Below are 20,527 nucleotides of genomic sequence, written 5' to 3'. Positions count from 1 at the left end.
TAAATTGACTTACACAAATATACATGTATATGTGGGTACATGTATGAATATATTTAGGTATAATGATGTCGTTATATTAAGACATGCTATATAAAACAGAAGGTTCTCAAATTAAAAAGGTAACAAATTTGCTATGCTTAGTGATTTTTATTTATTAAGTGATATAATTTAACTGGTTAGCTCATGGTTGTCCCTTAGCATACACTCGCTTGCCTAGCCGCTTTCCCTTAACCATAGTGGTTAAGACTCATACATGTTGGCTCAATGGTAGGTGGTGCCCTCATGCCCAATTCCTTCTCTATCAATGCTTCCCCCCTTCGACCAGCCTCTGCAAGGAAAGAACTTTCCACGATAATATCATATTCCTCAATATAATCACAAATACTATAACAAGTTACTATTCATGAACTGTAATGTCCCCACTTTAGCAGTCGACCAAGTATGTGTATGTTAGCCTAGTTCTAAATGATCCTGAGGACTAACGAAGTGTTTAAAGGGATCTTAGAGTGTTTTGGCCTAGTCATCTCTATTTTGGGCCAAAACAGAATTAATTTACTTAGTCTCAAGCATACTTACTATTTTCAGTAAGTCAGCAGGACACAGGGGAGGCTAGTTTTGGTGATTGGATTTGATACTCCTCGGCAAGAGCTTTCCGACGAGCTATCACTCGTGTTGTTCGGAGTTTAATAGCTAATATATTTTTATGCTTGGATTATTATTAAAGTAATATTTAATTTAGTTGTAAAATATTTAAGTGTTACTTTAATATTAAATTTTATGGGAATGTGTGCAAATCAAAGGGGGCGCCCGATTATTTTAATATGTTTTATATTGCACATCTTTTATCCCACATTGCTCATGTGAGTTGAATCGACCTTTGGAGAAAGAATAAAAGGGAGGAGTAGTGGCTTCATTCGACACGTTGAATATGAGAAGAAAATTGATTTGTGTGAGTTGAAGATCCGTTTTTGGCATTTGAGGACGTCTATCCTCTCTTGTGACATTCTAGACGTCAATCGTGTGGGGTTTGGCCTTTGGAATCCATTGTTATCAGCTACATTATCAGGCAGATTAGGTGTGTTTCTAGCTACAGGCAGATTTGATGTTTTGCTTATATCTCCTTCTTTACTCATCCGACGCTTATGCCAATTTGAGGGAATGATTTTATGAAGATATTGGACTATTTGGAAGGCAAAATATTGTAGCAGCACTGTTTGTGTGGGTATTGTTCACGCCACACTATTCACACGACACTATTCATGTCACTGTAGCAGCGGGTTTAAATAACATTTGCTGGAGAATTATGTCAATAATAGTGGAGCAATTAGTGAGTAAATAATCTGCCATGTATTTGATTTTATTTAATTCTGAAAATGACATCTTATCAGCTGTAATAAAATTTCCAATTTGCATATCATTGTACTTTCTTTTGCTCATGTTGAGTGATTTTCAATTCCATACAAGCAAACAATATATATGTCTCATTTCCAAAGTCATAAGGGGTTAAATTAGTAAACAGAGGAATAAAGAGTTGGATGCAAACTGTTTGACAAAACTCCTAGCAGCAGTTGTTTAGTTTGTGGGCATTTCCGGGGTGCCCATTATAGTGGTATTAGAGCTTTAAGTTTTGTCATCCTATGGAGGCCTTACAAGGAATTTGGAACAGCTGGATAGAGGGAAAAGTGTTTGACGAAATGTCAAAACACTAAACTCAAAAATAAAACAGGTTAAGAATGTATGTTTGAGCATGCAAAAGAGGCCATTAACTTCTGCCATACCAGAGCAAGACAACAAAGATTCGAACTCACAGAGCGAGCAATCTAGTTTACCTGTGCAAGTGGACATAAAATCCAGTCATACAAACGCAGAAAAAATATTCTTTGAACAGGACAGCAATATGGGTGACCGAGATGACAGGAATACAAGACTAGGCAGAGGAAGGAATGCCGGTCCAGATCAGGAGGAGGTAATGTTCAGATGGTTACTGGGTACGTTAGAGCAGGGGCAACATATGCAACAAGAGCATAATAGGTGAATGGATATGATGTTGCAGCTTATGGCTAAACAGATGGGCATCAATATTAATCCAAGTGATGCAAACAATGGAAATGGGGGCAATGATAATAATGGAGGCCGAGGCAACAACAATGGTCCTCAAAATAACATTAATGGTAATAATAATGGACATGGCAACAATGGGAATGAGGCTGATAACTTTAGACACGTTGCACGCTCAGCCTGTACAGCAAGCTCGAGACCTCTTCTACCTACCTTCCCCCCCAGAGATCTGGTTCAACCAATAAATGAACCGCAAATTATCAAGTTACAAGATCAATTCAGGAGGGACTGAGAGGTTAGTGGACCAAAGTTTCAGGCGGATATTTCCCTCAAAGATTATATGGACTTGAGGATGAGACACATGCCTAGAGCAGGAGGGAGAAATAAAAACTTTCAGCTGAGAAAGAAAGTTGGAAAACTTACTTTACCTTATTATGATGCTTCAGGGAAGATGACTGCATGAGCTTGGGTGCAGAAAGTAGATACATACTTCCAGCTGAATTTGATGCCTGAGGAGGAGGCTATCAAGTATGCGACTGTTCATTTGGATGGTCCAACGCATGAGTGGTGGCACCGTGGCATGGTAAACCTTGGGGCATAATCAGATCACATCTTACGAGGAGTTCACTAAGAGACTCAGAGAGATTTGATAGCAAAGATCCCAAGTTACAGTTTAAAGAGTTGGCACAGCTCAAGCAGTGGGGATCAGTGGAGACGTACACTAGTGAATTTCAAAGGTTAGTTGTGTTGGTTACAAATATTTCAAATAGGAGATTAGTAGTGCTATTTATGGATGGACTCTCAGATCCCTTGAGGGGTTGGATCAAGGGGCATGACCCGGCTACATTACAAGAGGCCACTAAGAAAGCTCGTAACTTAGCACCTTCTTTTAAGAGTAGATTTCAGCCTAGGGATTCACATACGAAGAAGGATAAGGTTAAGAACAAAAAACCTTTTTACCAGGATGCACAACCAAAAAGGGATAATAGGAAGTTGGATAATGACACCCTAAATGAGTTGAGGAGGAAGAAGCTGGACTTATCTCATAAGTGCCCTCTCAAGGCTAAGGCAAATCAAATGGAGTATTTTTCAGTGGAGGAGTCACTGTCAAAGGGGGAGGATCAGCACACTGATTTGGATGAGAGTAGCACTCCAAAGGAAACATCATTCCTAAGGATTATAGGTCGTTGGCACGATTGATAGGGGTTCAAAAGGCGATCACATTTCGGGTCAGGGGTGCTATATAGGGGCAGAAAGTAATCTCTCTCATTGACGCTGGGGCTACAAATAACTTCATAGATGCACAATTAGTAGCCACGAGAGGTTTACAAACAGAGGAGCATGTTGGGTTTAGAGTCATGGTAGCTAATGGTGACAAATTATTATGCACTCAGAAGATATCTAATCTTCACATCAAGTTTGGAGATGGCTATGAGTTGGAAGATGATTTCTATGTAGTAGACATGGGAGACTATGATGTCATCCTTGATATGACATGGATGGCCTCGCTAGTTGAGTTGACACTCAACCTAGCAAAATTGGAGATGAGATTCCAGCATGAGGGCAGAATTGTTGTACTCAGGGGACTTTCGAATGGGAGTTGCAGAGTAGTCTCCTTAAGGAGAATGCAGAGACTTTTTCAGCATAATGACATAGAATGGGTAGTAGAATGTTTCACTATGCCAACTCCACATAAGCCACAGGTAAAGAGTCATCCACCAAATATCCAAGAGATACTTGATAGGCATGCCAAAGTATTTGGCGATATTCCACATGGGATTCCTCTTGACAAGGGAATAGAGCATGTTATTGAGCTCGTGGAGGGAGCCAAACCGGTCATGATTACCCCCTATCGTCATCCTAAGAAACACAAGGATGAGATAGACAAGGCAATTAAGGAGCTATCGGAGATGGGGCACATTAGGTCTAGCAAAAGCTCTTTTGTTTAAGTTGTAATTCTAGTAAAGAAGGATGGGACGATGTGCATGTGCATCGATTACAAGGAACTGAATAAGAAAACAACTAAAAACAGGTATCCCATTCCTAGGATTGATGAGCTGATTGATGAGTTGCATGGTGCACGCTTCTTTGCCAAAATCAATTTACAATCCAGATACCACCAGATCAAGATGAGAGCAAACGACATTGAGAAGACAGTCTTTCGATGTCACTACGGCCACTTCGAGTTTATGTTTATGCCATTTGGATTAACCAATGCACTTGCCACATTTCAAAGTTGTATTAACCAGGGGTTTAGGAGGAAATTGAGGAGATTCGTCTTGATCTTCTTTGATGACATCTTGGTCTTTAGTAAGACCTAGGAGGAGGTGTTATCTATTTTGGATAGAAAGTCATTGTATGCCAAGGAATCAAAATGCTAGTTTGGCATGACCGAGCTCCTTTACCTTGGGCATATCATTAGTGCCAATGGTGTTCGGGTTGATCCTGAAAAGGTTAGAGCTATTGTGGATTGGTCTACTCCCACAAACCTCATACAGCTTAAGGGGTTCTTTGGTTTATGTGGTTTTTACAGCAGATTTGTTAGGGGAGTCTCCCAAATTGTTGCACCTTTGACAAAACTCACAAAGAACGGAGCCTTCACATGGACAGAGGCAACACACAGATGTTTTGACCACTTCAGACAAGTGATGTCATCTTGTTTGGATGTAACTCTACCTAATCTCACAAAGCCATTTGAGCTTCAATGTGATGCTTAAGAAGACAAGATAGGAGCAGTATTGATACGGGAGAAACACCCCATTACATTCAAGAGTAGGAAGCTCTGAGGAGTTGAGAAGAGTTATTCTATCCACGACAGGGAAATGTTGGCTATAATGCATGCATTGGCCAAATTCCAATCATATTTGGTAGGTGGGCGTTTTGTGATCAAAATTGATCACAATAGTATTAAATACTTCATGAGCCCATATGATCTTAATGACTGGTAGCCGAAATGGGTTACTAAATTGCAAGCTTATGACTTTGATATATAGTTTGTCAAAGGTAAGAAAAATGTAGTGGATGATGCTTTATCTCAGAGACCCCACTTATGTGCTCTGGCAGAGGTTTCAGGAGATTGGAGAGATCGAATTGCAGCGGAGTATGCAGGAGATGATTGGGCTTCTGGGATAGTTGCAGGAACCATTCAGGATGACAGGCATACAATGTTGGATGGGTTGATCAGCTTTCAGGACAGGGTTTATTTGATCCCTACATCACAGTTTAGAGAAGAGATTCTGAGCGCATTTCATGATGCACCTACATCTAGGCATCCAAGGGTCTTCAAGACCTATAGGCAAATTCGAGAGCGGTTCTCATGGAGAGGGCTCAAGGAGGATGTTCAAAGGCATGTCAGGGAGTGTGCAATTTGTCAACAGAATAAGGGAAAGCACACGTTTCCTGCAAGTTTACTACAACCCTTGCCCACTCCGAATAGGAAATAGGAAAGTATTTCTATGGACTTCATCACTAGTTTACCACAAGTGCAAGGAAGAGATTGTATCTATGTGGTGGTAGACAGATTAATAAAGTTTGCTCACTTCTTTGCTATTCCTTTTACTTATATAGCAGCTCAAGTGGCAGATTTATTCTTTAGAGAGGTTTTCAGGTTGCATGGGATACCAAGATTTATTGTTAGTGATAGGGATAGCAAGTTCATGAGCACCTTTTGGCAAGAGTTGGTCAGGCTATGCGATACAGATCTTACACCTAGTACGAATTACCACCTCAGACTGATGGGCAGACGGGGATAGTAAATAAATGGGTGGAAGGCTACTTGCAAAACTATGTAACTATGCAACAGAAAGCGTGGGTCAAGTGGTTATACATGGGGGTGTATTGTTACAATACCACATATCACATGACCATCATAATGACTCCATTTATGGCATTGTATGGGTATGAAGCACCTAGCTTCATGGATTTAGTTTTCGGGAACAGCCAAGTGCCCAGAGCCAAAGACCTATTGCAGGATAGGATATCTTAAGAGCACCCAAGGAGAACATACAACAAGCTCAAAATCAGCAAGAAGTTGTATGCTGATCAGCATAGGATAGAGCGCAATTTCGAGGTAGGGAATATGGTGTATTTGAGGCTACAACCATATAGACAGTCATTGCTCAAGTAAAGCAGAGCAAAGAAGCTGAAGCCTAGATTTTATGGTTCCTACAGGGTGATTCCCAGAGTGGGCGAAGTCGCCTATGAGCTAGAGCTTCCAGAGGGTAGTTGGGTGCACAATGTATTTCATGTGTCGAGGCTTAAGAAAGCCATTGGTCAGAGTGTAGTTCCTTCTACAAGTTTATTCCCTTTGGATGAGGAGAGGAAGCTCGTGTTAGCACCTGAGGCTATTCTAGACACTCGAGAGAGGAAACTCAGAACCAAGATAGTGAAAGAGTATTTGGTTAGATGGAAAGACGACCTGTCGAAGGAGGATGCTACATGGGAGAGTAAGCAGGTTATTCAGCAAGCTAGACTGAGATTGCTTGAGGACAAGCAATTTCAAGGGGGGCGGACTGTAATGTCCCCACTTTAACAGTCGACCAAGTGTGTGTGTGTTAGCCTAGTTCTACATGGTCCCAAGGGCTAATGAAGGGTTTAAAGGGATCTTAGAGTGTTTTGGCCTAGTCATCTCCAATTTGCGCCAAAATGGAGTTAATTTCCTCAAGTCTCAGGCATACTATTTTTAGTAAGTCAGGAGGACACAGGGGAGGCTAGTTTTGGTGATTGGATTTGATACTCCATGGCGAGAGCTTTTCGACAAGCTATCACTCGTATTGTTCAGAGTCCGATAGCTAATATATTTTTATGCCTGAAGTATTATTAAGATTAACATTTAATTTAGTTGTAAAATATTTAAGCGTTACTTTAATATTAAATTTTATGGGAATGTGCGCAAATCAAAAGGGGGCGCCTAAGGGAGACATAAGTGATTATTTTAATATGTTTTATTTTGCACATCTTTTATCCCACATTGCTCATGTGAGTTGAATCGACCCTTGGAGAAAGAATAAAAGGGAGTGTTACTGACTTCATTCAGCAGGTTGAATATGAGAAGAAAATTGATATGTGAGTTGCAAATCCGTTCTTGGCATTAGAGGACGTCCATCCTCTCTTGTGACATTCTAGATGTCAATCCCTTAGGGTTTGGCTTTTGGAATCCATTGTTATCAGCTTCATTATCAGGCAGATTGGGTGTGCTTCTAGCTATAGGCAGATTCGATGTTTTGCTTGTATCTCCTTCTTTACTCATCTGACGCATATGCCACTTTGAGGGAATGATTTTATGAAGATATTGGACTCTTTGGAAGGCAAAATACTATAGCAGCACTGTTCACGTGGGTACTATTCACGTGACACTACTCACGCAGCACTATTCACGCAGCACTATTCATGTCACTATAGTAGCGGGTTTAAATAACATTTGCTGGAGCATTATGTCAATAATAGTAGAACAATAAGTGAATTAATAATCTGCCATGTATTTGATTTTATTTAATTCTGAAAATGACATCTTATCAGCTGTAATACAATTTCCAATCTGCATATCATTGTACTTTCTTTTGTTCATTGTGAGTGATTTTCAATTCCATATAAGCAAACAATATAAATGTCTCATTTCCAAAGTCATAAGGGGTTAAATTAGTAAACGGAGGAATAAGGAGTTGGATGCAAACTGTGTAACGAAATTCCTATCAGCAGTTGTTTAGTTTGTGGCATTTCTAGGGTGCCCATTACATAAACCATTATAATGGCTAACCACCATTTCACTTCCCATGAATTTATGATAAATAACCAACTTTCTAAGATTTCAAGATAACAATATAATAGCATCATAACGATTAACTAACATGTCATCTTCATATGAAATTAGAACAACTAACCATCTTACCATTTCAAATGATCATAACTAATTTTACTTGTCAACTAACTTCACATGAAACCTTAATGGCCATATGAACATTTCTAATTGAGCTAAAAATTGGGATGTAACATACAAATCTTAGCATGGCTCCCGGTGATGCAAATTAGTGGTTGAATGCACTACAAAAGATCGGCAAAAAGCTCAACGATGGTGTTGGGACTCCATTAGATATATTCGGAGCATGATTGAGTAAGGTAAATCCAGTCACCTTCAATATTTATAATAAGGATCCTTGTTCCAACTGAGATTGCCTTAAGACAACCAAGATTGTTGACACAATGTGACAAGGAAATTAAGCTAGCAACTTTGTGCTTGAGTGAGATTTTGAGGATCTTGAACCCTCGAGTACCATAAGATGATGACACCATGAAGGAGATATTGTCCTTGATAAGTGATAGCTTTCAAAGCCTTGATGACGACAATAGCAATCCATTTGCAAGGAGGTTTAGAATATTGGAGATTTGTGGAAAAATCACAGCAAGTAACCTCCTTTTCGATATGGGATTACAAGATTTGATCCATGATATGTTTCATCACTTCTTGGTCACAATCAAGGAGTACCATGGTAGTAAGGTTTTTGTTGCCATGGAGAACCTTATGATTTCATGTACTGAAGAGAAGGAGGTAATATCCCAAACCATCATATCTATGCTATGGGTTGTTTGTAATCTAGAATGTATTCTTTCTATTGCAGTGTGTTGATTGGTCAATAATGTATTCAAGCATTGTGAAGAAAAACTTAAGTCCCATTTGCACAAGTGTGAGGAAGTTGGTAACAGCGATAAGCATGATATACTACATGAGGATGAAGACATGATCACAAGGTCACTTCAGCCATATGAGGATCTACTAAATCTTGTTACTACACCTATAAGTGGAAAACATCTAAAGCCTATATGACAACCAAAAGAATAAAGAAAGTGCTTGAATGGAGCTTGCCAAGTCAACATTGATCGATCAATTGTACGGAGACATGGACTCTACCAATGATCATTCTCATGGGCAAGGTCTATATTTGGTTTAGTATGCAGTTCTTCCTTTTCTCGAAATGCAGCAGATATGATCATTGCTTTTCAGCAGTAGTGGCATCTACATGGGAAGAACAAGTTGCAAATGAACTTTGAGATTCTAGACCATCATTTTTGAGAAGTGATTGATTGGCATGATGGCATAACAGCCTACTGGGTATCATTGTGTTTGATTATTGGCTTTAGTGGAATCTTAATGACCTTGGGCATGGCAACACTTCAATATCAAAGTGTAGTAGCGGAAGTTTGATGGAGATTAACTCTTCTTGCCTACATCTAGGTGCGTGCATGTGGTCTATTGCAGCATGAAGATTTCAGCGGATCCGGCTATCAATGTTCGCGCATGGTTTAGGATCCTGGAGCTTGTCAGACGATGGAAAGTTTGCGGATTGCTTGAAGGCAAGCAATCTTTGGTTCAAGAGGATTGTATGATTAAGTGGTCCAAAATTTAATAATATCCTAGGGACCCTTCAACTAATTAATCTAATTATAAAATAGAAGGTAATAAATATATCATAATGTCGGCCAGCTTACAACCCTTCAAGAAACTTCCTAGAGCACTTTATAAGGTGTGTTTGGCATTGTAGATAGTCATTGTGGAGCTTATTCTATTGTGTATTTGCAAGACCAATTGGAATTCACTACTATTTGCAGTTTCAGACCATCCCTATTCTGTGATTGCAATTTCGGTGGCTGGTAGCCAACCTACTTTGTTGTTAGAAACATCACCTCGTATATTTCACTTTGTGCTTCAAATTTGTGGTTTTATTGGGACAACAAAATTGTACATCTAGATATTATCTGAGAAAGAAAGTCTCCAATTGACAGCAATTCTTTTATGTGGTCTGCATATGCCCTCATCTACAATCCACTATATCACAATAACCATTCATATTTCTGAATTGAACAACTATGATATTCAATTATCTGAAGCCAAAGGGTAAGTGTGGAAGGGTGTCAAGTGTTGAATGGCATCAAAGGGTACAAAATGTCGAAGGGTGCCAACTGTCCTAGCGATGCACAACCATGCATTGTGCAACATGCAAAGTGCAGTTGTGATGTGCTAAGTACATTGTGTGGTGTGCAACTAACAACAACATACGGAGTGCAAAGAGTGGTGTGCAATGCGTTTGACGTGCAGTGTGTAGGCATGCGAAGTGTGGAGTGTAGTCATGCGGTGGGTGTGCAAAGTGTGGTTGTGTTGCATGCGACATCCAAGTGTGTATGGCACAATAAAAGTGTGGATTGGTATGGTGGAAGTGCCCATACCGTTCAAGTGTGTTGTACGGTACATTACATAATTAAATCTCCGCCATAACACTTACTGATGGAGGAACATACTTGAGTCGTTGGCAACCTTGCATCACCCAACAATATGTCCTTTCACTTTATCTGTTTACAATTCATTTTTAATAGTTTTTTTGTTGTTTTAGGTTACGATCAATCTAGTTGGCTCATTTTTTATGCAATCCTTGTGGTGTTGTCTAGGCATCATAAAGTTCTATGCATCTTCTTTTGATGTTTTCAAATGAAGTTATCTTAAGATTGGTCTAGTCCTATATGGGTTTTCCTATTCTAACGATCAAGGTGGCAAGCTGTTGCAATGAAGATTCCCAACATGTAATGCTTAATGGCGCATAATTCTATGTTATAATACATTCGATCAACCCTCTTGTATGTTTGCACTACACTACATACCTATTTGGGGTTGTTCTTATGGATTTGGGTCCTGACCTATTTGTTGCAACACATTTCCTTTGTCTTGGAAATTAATGATCGAATAAGCCGACATGTGGTTGGCAATCTTGTATATAAGTAGGGTAGTAGCCCTTGTTTGAGTAGTGCTAGGTGATTAGCAAAATAAGGACAAGAAGAGAATCAGTAGAGCAATTGGTATAACTACAGTCTACTGAAATATCATAATTTTGAGGAAAGATCAGCTGTGAAGGTATTTGTCTGGTTGCTATACTGACAATGGCGATGTAATATCTGCATTTGCAAGCCAACTTGATGATAATTCATTGATATTTCTTCCTTGATGTTCATTTCTTGTTAATTTGTTGGGCATTTTTGTTGTGGCATAATCTAGCTACACGGTTAGACATCTCCTTTGGAGATTATCTTCCCTTGACTATGTCACTTGCTAGTCATAATATTGTTATAACTTATGTGTGACCCCAACATTAAACATAATGGATAATTAATTATATTGCAAATAACTTGAGCTTTTTGGGATAATATTTAATTATTCCTTTACTATTTAATTAATTTTCTAGCCTCAAGGAATGGAAAACGCTAAATATTTCCTCTTTGATGACACTTAGGAGACATTAGAGAATAATATAAATTTAGAAAAGCCAAAACCTACATATTAAACTTTTAAAATTAGCATATTAAAAAGCTATAAGTAAAACGTAAGTCTATTATTAGTTATCCAAAGTCTAGCTTTCAAAAATCAAAAAAGCTTTAAAACTAAAAATTCTACTATGATAATACTAAAACAAAAAAATTTAATATTAAGACTCTTTTTCCTTTCGATTCCAGTTATTTGTGATAAAACAGAGAATGAGGAAAAATGCATAGCACATATGGGAAGAATAACATTGGTTGGAAATGTACAGGGAACTATGCTGTGTAAGACATCCCAAAGCATGGGGAAAAATAATTATGTTTTCTTCATAGGAGAGGAAAAGATCACTGCTAGAACAGCACTCAGATAGATGCTAAATAATGAATTGACAGCCAAACAGGAAAAAACGAAAAACTGTACAGGAGAAAAAAATCAAATACACAATCCTTTATCATCGTTTTTTTCCTGCTGCTGTGCCTTCATCAGATTTGTAGATTATTACAGGTTGAAGGCAAATTGCTGTGAACGATAAAACTGGAACATATGCTGTTATTAGACATTTTGGGGTTTACTTTTCAATTTTTGACATTTAGAATGTTATTTTTCAGCAAACGTGTCAAGTTGCTCTGTCTCTGATACTAGATATGTGACCAAATCTCAGATATGTATCCCAAGGAATAGGAGATATATCTCCCAGAGCCATTGAATTTAAGCAAAATAGAAATGTGCACAAGAAGATCAAGCTTCCTAATAAGGCTACATTTTTGCCACTTTGTTGCAACTCTTGCGCATCTCTCTATTGTTGTTGTGCTTGAACATCTTGTTGATATAGTAATTACTTTAGCTAACTTGAAATACTAACCTAATTAATCTTAAGACACATGGTAGATTTACATCAAAACAAACTTGTCTTTCCCTTTCCCTTTTGAACTTTGTGTTAGTTCCCAAAACCGCAGATTGTAAATCCAAGAGCCTACCACTTCTTTGATAGGACTTCTCAATCACTTCTGGCCAACAAAAGGGAATACTTCTCGATTCCCCTACACTTTGGGCTCTGCTACACCTAGGCGGGTAAACCTTCACCTTAACACAGACTGTCTGGTTCGAAGCTTTTCTAGAGCGAATTTAAGCTTTGGGAGTTCTCTGGCTAGCAAAGTCCTTGCACTCGATCAAAATGAAACTGGATACTGGTTGGATGTTTTGCATAATATTTGTAAATAATGGATTTGATTCTTGTAAAAGGAATATATAGATTTTCTCACTTTAATAATAAAAGACCAGTGCCTCTGCTCATCCGGGCGATAGAGTCAACTTCAGTGAATTTTCACATAAAACTTTATAATGTTCCACGCACTTATACTGTCAAGAATTAAATAATCAAGATGCGACAGACTAAATATTACACAATCTTAAATTAGTCCAGAATGAATTTTAACTCCTCTAGTAGAGAGATAAACTGGACACAGATACGGAATGATTTAATATTTCACAAAACCTGCAATGATCAAATTTAAAATGCTAAATGACCATGTCCACTTATTCAATATTTAAATTGTATACAGAATTCCAGAAAATAATTACAAAGGACAATTTGCCTGCAGTTTAAATCTCCACACCTTTAATAATAAGCAAAGAACATTTTATTTTATTATTAAAATAAAATAGAATTTATATTACAAAGTCATAATATAGCCCTTATCCCTCCATGCAAGTAATATAAAATACTTCTTCTTGAGAATATAAAATGTTCGGATATATGAATCTTACAATGTCCCTATTCAACAAATGATTCATATACCTTCATAAAAAAGAAACATGCCTTTTCGAATAAAAGGTCATATCTCTCCAAATGTAAATTACATCCCTTCTAACCATGATCATACCAAGTTGTGCCACCATTAACAAATCATTTTCCTCAACATTGTTAACCGAACCATATATTAAAAATAAATTAATAATATTTGTAATCTTCAATTTTAAAAGGTTTCGACTCTTAGCATTAAGCATAGGCCGATATCCAAACTCCCGATGACTACTCCACACAAGCACCTCCTGATTTGTATTTTCCTAAACCACTGCTTTTTAAGTCGGTATCTCCTGGCTAGACATTGAACATCCCATACATGAGCGGAGTCATTTTTAAGTTGCTTCTCACACAATACCATGCTATTCAAGGCCACCGCTCAGCCACAATATCTGCATATACTCACAGCAACAGGTTTCTGCCCAGAACCTTGGGTATTATCTGGTTTGTGTGTTTGCCATCTCATCCTCATGTGTATTGGTTTATGTAAATTTGTCTTCAATGTGCCGTCAGGATGCCCATCACTATGTATCCGTTTACTCATGTTGTTGTTACGATTATAAAATGGCTTCCAGTTTTTTGACTTCATCCATATACGCAAGGCATGTAGACCAATGTCCATCTGGAGCAAATGATTCCCATCAATATATGCATCACTCATGATTCTGAACTACATCCATACGTGATGGTTAATAAAAGTCTCTTAGGTATATATCTTGTATTTTCATTAATCCCATGATACTTCTCATGAATTTGGAGGTTGACTGGAATCAATATTCTGTATCTTTTTCATGCCCTGAGTCCTTGTTCTGAATTATAAGACTCATTCTCTTTGATTGTTGTCATCACTCATGTGGATTTGTGTTATGGGCACTAGAATCTCCATTATGGTGGATGGGAGATGAATCAGAGATCATGTCAAAATACTAAGCTCTTCAAGAAAATCATTTCCAGCATTTAGGAATCCTATTTCTGCCACAACATCCCGCGCATCCATAACAACTGCAACTGACATCCTCAAGATGGTTGGGACGAGTCTGGAAGAGAGTATCATACATGTCATAAAACTTGTATTTGTGCTTACCGTTTACAGAGCCTGAGACATTTTCAACAGATTTGTTTTGTTCTTTAGTTGTGATATTTTTATTTTATTTGATGAGAATACTTCTCTTGGTTGCATTAATCATCCTGTTGCAGATCTTCCATTTTGCTTTCCCTCAACCACTCAAGCTTTAGCATCACTGTATAATATCAGTTTGGATATGTGTGTCTCTCAACTCCTGTCAATAAACAAAACACTCTCTTCTTGGACTTCCTTTATAAGAACATATTATATCTTCTCATTGTGAAGGATGCATAATGAAAAATCTTTTGGATCATTAGTATTGATTTGCAACACGTTTGCTCAAATGGAGGCGAAAGAATTTTGAGCTCCCTCACTTTGTTTGGCAAGCAAGTTCAACAATCAACGGAACATTTGCCTTTGATCACTTGAACCCATTACCTACTCTCTTTATCATATTTCTAAAAGGATTTTTGCCAGTCATGGTTTCATTCTTTAGGTTCACATGTTTCAATAGATTATCCTTATTCCGGCTTCTAATTTCCAACACTGCCTATTCAAGCTAATGAAATTCAACTTACTGAGATTGCATGAGCTATTCTAGTGGCAGCAATCTTTGCCTTCTGTAAATGAATTTGTTTTTTTTAAATCTGCAATCATTTAAATTTTTCCGTGATTGGTTCTGATATTATCTTCAATCTTCTTTATGTCAAGCCCAGCTCAGTAGTCTCACATAACATATACTGTAATGAGAATGTTCAGTTGTTTCTTTAAGATTCATTGATTTCAGGGTAAAAGGGTACAATTCAACTCTCTCCATAACATCCATAGCTGAACTGAAAATTTCAGATCACCAGTCTCTGTAATGTTTGAGAACAAATTCTCAACTTGAGATGCATCAGAATTAAGTTACTGTACTGCTGGAAATTTCTGGTAAGGGTAAAAATAAAAGACATTGACATCATGCCTATGAATCTCACAAAGGGCCATACAGAGAACTTGAGAGATTTCAAAATACTCATTATTTTGAAGTGCTCATAATTAGTTTCTGAGTAGAAAAACATCCCTTCAGTTAATTGTAACAGATTTCCACAATCCATGCTATCCTTATTTGTGTTTCTGGTGAGATTGTGTGTAAGTTTTTCAGCATCAACGTTTCGGATCATACTCCATGATCCATCATCAGAATGAGAGAGCTAAGAAAAAAACATCCTTGAAATTTCACAACAGGAAACCCTATGAATTTGCTGTAAATAAGAAAACCAAGAAATAGAAGAAAACATGAATTCATTCTATGAATGTATGTCATATACGAGCCATTTAGCTAGTAAAGATATCTAAACCTAATACTGGTTGGCAATAACAGTGGATAATATTAAATAAGCATAGTATCCATGGGAAATTTCTAGAGCTATGTGAGGCACTTCACACACCCATTGCTGATGAACAGGTAAAGATAGAGAGAATACCAGTAAATACATCAAGAAGATAATTAACCTGATATCAATTAGGCACTCCTATGAATAAATATAATAAGAGTAACTCTTTTAATAATTCCTGTTCCTTCATAAAAGATGCCTCTTTTCCTGATACTTTCTGCTTCTTCAATAGCATGAGAAATGAATATTCAAAACCTATGCAAACTTGATAATGCAAGCCATAAGATATAGTGCGTAATGAAAGACCCAGCAGAATGATTTTGCCTTGAAGGATCTAGAATCATTCTGTTGACAGCCAAATATGCAATCAAACACAACTAGCATCAACAAATGAAGTCGGATTGTTATAAAGAACACAAAAGGACAAACTAATGGCACCTAATATTGAGTCCTATGTCTTCAATATTGTAAAACATACCTGAGCCAATTCAAAAATTTCATTATGGTCTTTATTTAATTCTGTAGGAACAGATCGAACAAGCTTTTTCTTCCCAATTGAAAACACTTCAAATCCACTCCCTAGAGCCTGCAAATTCCATTTAAGTTAAACTAGACACACGTCGTTTTTACCACAAGTTATGACAATCTGCAGATGCAAAACATGAAAAAGTGAACACTCTCCACAGTTCCTAATTTATTTCCAAGAAACAAATCAAATGCTAAATAAAAGAACCAAAAGAAAAGCAATTGACACCAAGAGAGACTTGTTAATAACACGTACGAAACATGTTACACATTATCAGACAATTTGCTGCATGGAATAATAAGACTTGCAAAACTACATCTAAAACTTTTAGACAATGAATTAGTTCAAATGCAATTACAAGGCCAGATACCTTGAGCTTATTGATAGCACGCAAACAATCATCTTCTGATATAGCTTCACGGGATGATCTCCGTCTTTTTGAAAGGAGTGCTTGCAGCTCCTGTAGCTCGATCAAACCCCCGTTGTGTGGTCTTGTTGCCAAACAAATATCAACAATCTGGACCCCTATCTCATTGATGTGTATTAGAAAATCAACTGCTTGACTCCATTAAATGGATATATCTATTCCTAAATATTAAAAGACAATCTCTCACGAATGTTGCTCAAGCACAATCAGAAGCTCAATACAGTCAGTAACAAATTCCTACGGAAAGGACCTTTCTAAATATTGTACAACAGTGACATGAGAAACATTTCAATTGGTTCTTTATATATACATTTACTGCATTAAAGATCAAAACATTTGTTCAGTTTCACATAGTCATTTTCATTGTTTTATTGAAACATTAATTTTAGTGTACTCTATACATATTGCTAGCATGGAGAGAGTCAGAGAAAAAGATACCAAGTTCATAATAGAAGTCACCAATGCCTAGCAGTTCAGCCCAAAATCCCTTGTTGGATGCAAGTGGGTCCACACCAACCTTGGCGCACATTTCATGAAACTGTGACCTAAAAGCAGGATTCTTCTTTATATCATTCTGCAATCAAAAACAAAAAACCAATGAATTGCCAGCTGCAGTTATTTCTTCTGAATAAAATTTCAAGGGCAAAGTCAAATCTTGCCAAAGTGACACCAAGACTAATAGTAATCATATAAAATATAGACGCTAATTTTACCTGCCTACAAATGGCCCATGACCAACAAAGTAAACAATTCATCAGTGTCTGGTGATAAAATTACTTTCGGCTACTATAGAAACAAATAGTAACTGTTTCCATAATCATAGCATAAAAACAATACAACAATTTATTGTTTGATGAGTTTTTAAGATCTTTCTCCAAATTTTGCCAGTGTTGTGATCAGCACGAGACAACTTGCTGAGATCAGACAAACAATGGAATATTGCAAAATAAAGCATTTCCATCCATAGCCAAACATCTAGACTTCGATTAAAAATAAAGAATAGACAATGAAAACAATATGCATACCTTATGCTTACGAGCAAAATCTTCAAGCTGTGTCCTAAACGTAGAAAGTTGCTCCTTCAAAAGATCTGTTCGTATTTTAGCGACATTATCTCCAAGCTGCTTGTATTGATCCTGTAGATTAGATACTTATGAATGATTAGAGGTAAGAAATCAATGCCGATATAAAAATCAATTCTGCTTGAAGTAAGATGAAAAATAAAGAATATGGTCATTGTTTTTAGTTAAAACTATTTGTACATGACAGGTAAACAGATTCAAAACAGAAAAGACATACACGAGTTGCAGCAGCAGTTTGAAGCCCTGATATTCCTGGTCGACGCCTCATTTTTGAACCCTATGTTAACAATTCAAGGAAGATTCAATAAATTTGAGTACTTTCAAAACCAAACAATAACTAAGATGCATCCACAGATGAAAATTATCTGACATTACAGAAAGTAAACTTTCAGTCAAGAGTTAATGTATCATGAAACTTCTCGAAATTTCTCAACAGCATTCTCAAAAGATTTTTCTAGGCAAAACCTCATAGGGTAAGGCCCAATACATCAATTGACAACTTACACAGATTTTTCCCACATGCCCTCAACAGAATTTTATGGACTGTGGAACCTTAGATCCATAATTTAATACCCTGTTAAAAGAGTCAAAAATCAGACATCAAATAACGAAAAGTAATGTTTAAAGGATACACTAAGATAATTAAAATTTTGGGCTACACCTGGATTGCGGTTGTAAAACACAACCCAAATAATGGTGAGGTTCCCAGTTCTATCCCAGGAAGCAGCACTTTGCCAGTGGTGCTTGTAGAAGAAGACAGTAATATAGATTTAAAATTCTGTTGTAATGCTAAAAGGGGTGTTCACAGCTCTTAGGACAAGAAAGCATTCCTCAAAATTCCGAAAAAAACAGTCAATTAAACCTTCCTTGACTAGATGGTAAAATTGAGCAACAAAGTACCCAGCACTATTGGTACTTACTGTTAGCATTCTAAATGGTAAAAGAAATATAATGTATCACATCAGAAGAACCAATGCCAAAAGAATAAAACTGTTCAGAATACTGCAGTTATAATATAAATTATTATTTGGCTTTGGGCCAACCTTCATGCTAGTATCCAGCAGACTTTAAAATTAGATATTCTTGTACAAATATACATTAAAGATATGAAACTTGCATGTCAAGCTAGCTACTCACATCATTGTACTACCAGATTAATGAGATTCTCATTCATCTATTATCTAGTGAGTATGTATTACACATTTATGACCACAATATGTTTTTTGCATGGTATCCGATCCATGATCGTGAGAAGCTTATTCAGTATGCAGTAGATTTCAAAAGAAAAATCAAACGCAGAGAAAATCAAAGGCATTCTTTGTGCTCGCAGAATCAATGCCTAAAAAATGATAAAAATCCAATTTTCCACTCTTGAGGATTTTTCCGGCTGCAAATTTCTTTGAATACCCTTTAAAAAAACTTTTGTGCCCTGGCTCTGAAACATAGAAGCCATTTTATTCTATTTCCAACAAAGTTGCATGATCATAAATACAGGTACACACTGTTTTTCAAGCTGCCCTAATATGGAACTGGATATAGATGGTTTTACTATTATGGTAAAGGCAAAGATCATAAAGACAAAGGTGGCTAAAGCGACGACAAAGTCAACCATGAGAAACATAATGATAGATCCAACAGCTCCAGATTGAGACCTAGAAATGAAAGGTCCAGCAGAAGTATAAGGATCTAGTTAATAACCTACACTTAATCATTTACCACTTATGTCTAGAAGTATTGAGACCTAGAAATATATACCACCTAGACAATCCAATGGAGAAGCAGCAGCATGCAAGAACAAAGAATCAAAAGGCACCATCCTTTATCACAGCTTTCTTTTGCTTCTCACCCATGGCTTTTAGCAAGATTCAGCTCAGATTTATTTAAAATCCAAATCACATGATATCCAGAAAGACAGGAAAAAAACGGATTATTTGGCCTGTGTGGATACAATATCTGTGCCACACCATACCCATAGTCATACCTAGCATAGGAACACTGGTTTCCAGGAGTTTCAGGCAACCCATCAATGATGTCCTCCAAGTAGGATATGTCATACACCCAAACCTGACCAATGCTGCTGCTAGACAGTACATCACCCAAAACGCCACGGCACCGGCTACGGGTGGAAAGCCGGGCCAATTTCTCTGTCAGATGTCGTGCTCTTACTCCGTATCAGGCAGGGCTGTGCTCTTACTCCGTATCCGCTGCCTGACAACTTTTAGTTTTTTGATTTTTTTTTAAAGTAACATTTAAACTTATGTTTTTTAAATAAGTTTTAATTTTAATATTTGAAATAAATAAATGTTTTGTTAATTAATAATATTTAAATTTTTATAATTTTTATAAAATTGAAATTTTTATATTATATTAAAATAAAAAAATTATATATAATATTAGAAATTATGATAGTTGTTTTTGAGAATTGCACTGATATATTTAGACGATTTTTAATAGTTTTTATCAAATTGAAATTTTTATATTATAAGTTTAAATGTTACTTTTAATATATTATATTATAAATATTTAGATGATTTTTAATAGTTTTTATAAAATTGAAGTATTTATATTATATTAAAATTTAAAAAATTATATATAATATTAGAAATTATGATAGTTGTTTTTGAGAATTGCACTAATATAATATACTTTTCATGACATAAGTTTAAATGTTACTTTTAATATATTATATTATAAATATTTAGACGATTTTTAAGAAAATATATTTTTATAATTGAATTTAAATACAAAATTTTATCATTTGAATACATAAATTTAAATACTAATTTATTTTTAAAATATAATATAAAAATTTCAATTTCATTAATAAAATATTTTTTAATTTTTTAATACTTATTAACAAAATACCAAAAAACTACTAGCATTTGTAAAT

At 36.5% G+C, this 20,527-nt stretch overlaps 1 protein-coding gene across 4 annotated transcripts in view; it reads right to left on the bottom strand.

Moving 5' to 3' along the window:
- Positions 1-19,847, bottom strand: part of VPS22 (EAP30/Vps36 family protein) — a 33,112-nt gene extending 13,265 nt beyond the window's left edge. The window contains exons 1-7 of one of the 4 annotated variants that reach the window (XM_089807023.1): positions 19,619-19,847; positions 18,142-18,211; positions 17,855-17,914; positions 17,581-17,691; positions 16,994-17,129; positions 16,499-16,653; positions 16,081-16,188 (exon numbers count right to left, since the gene is read on the bottom strand). In XM_089807023.1, coding sequence (XP_089663149.1) covers positions 16,081-16,188; positions 16,499-16,653; positions 16,994-17,129; positions 17,581-17,691; positions 17,855-17,905 — 561 coding nt within the window. In that variant the 5' untranslated portion in view covers positions 17,906-17,914; positions 18,142-18,211; positions 19,619-19,847. Of the gene's footprint in view, positions 1-16,080; positions 16,189-16,498; positions 16,654-16,993; positions 17,130-17,580; positions 17,692-17,854; positions 17,915-18,141; positions 18,212-19,392 lie in introns of all 4 variants that reach the window. The other 3 variants (XM_089807024.1, XM_089807025.1, XM_089807026.1) reach the window with 3 other exon arrangements.
- Positions 19,848-20,527: the final 680 nt, after the last annotated feature.

Source organism: Cupressus sempervirens, chromosome 10, assembly GCF_028749045.1.
Source record: "Cupressus sempervirens isolate cs-2001-9-10 chromosome 10, ASM2874904v1, whole genome shotgun sequence".
Lineage (NCBI taxonomy): Eukaryota > Viridiplantae > Streptophyta > Pinopsida > Cupressales > Cupressaceae > Cupressus > Cupressus sempervirens.
Note: the sequence above shows the minus strand (reverse complement) of the source record. Positions and strands in the feature narration are given on the sequence as shown.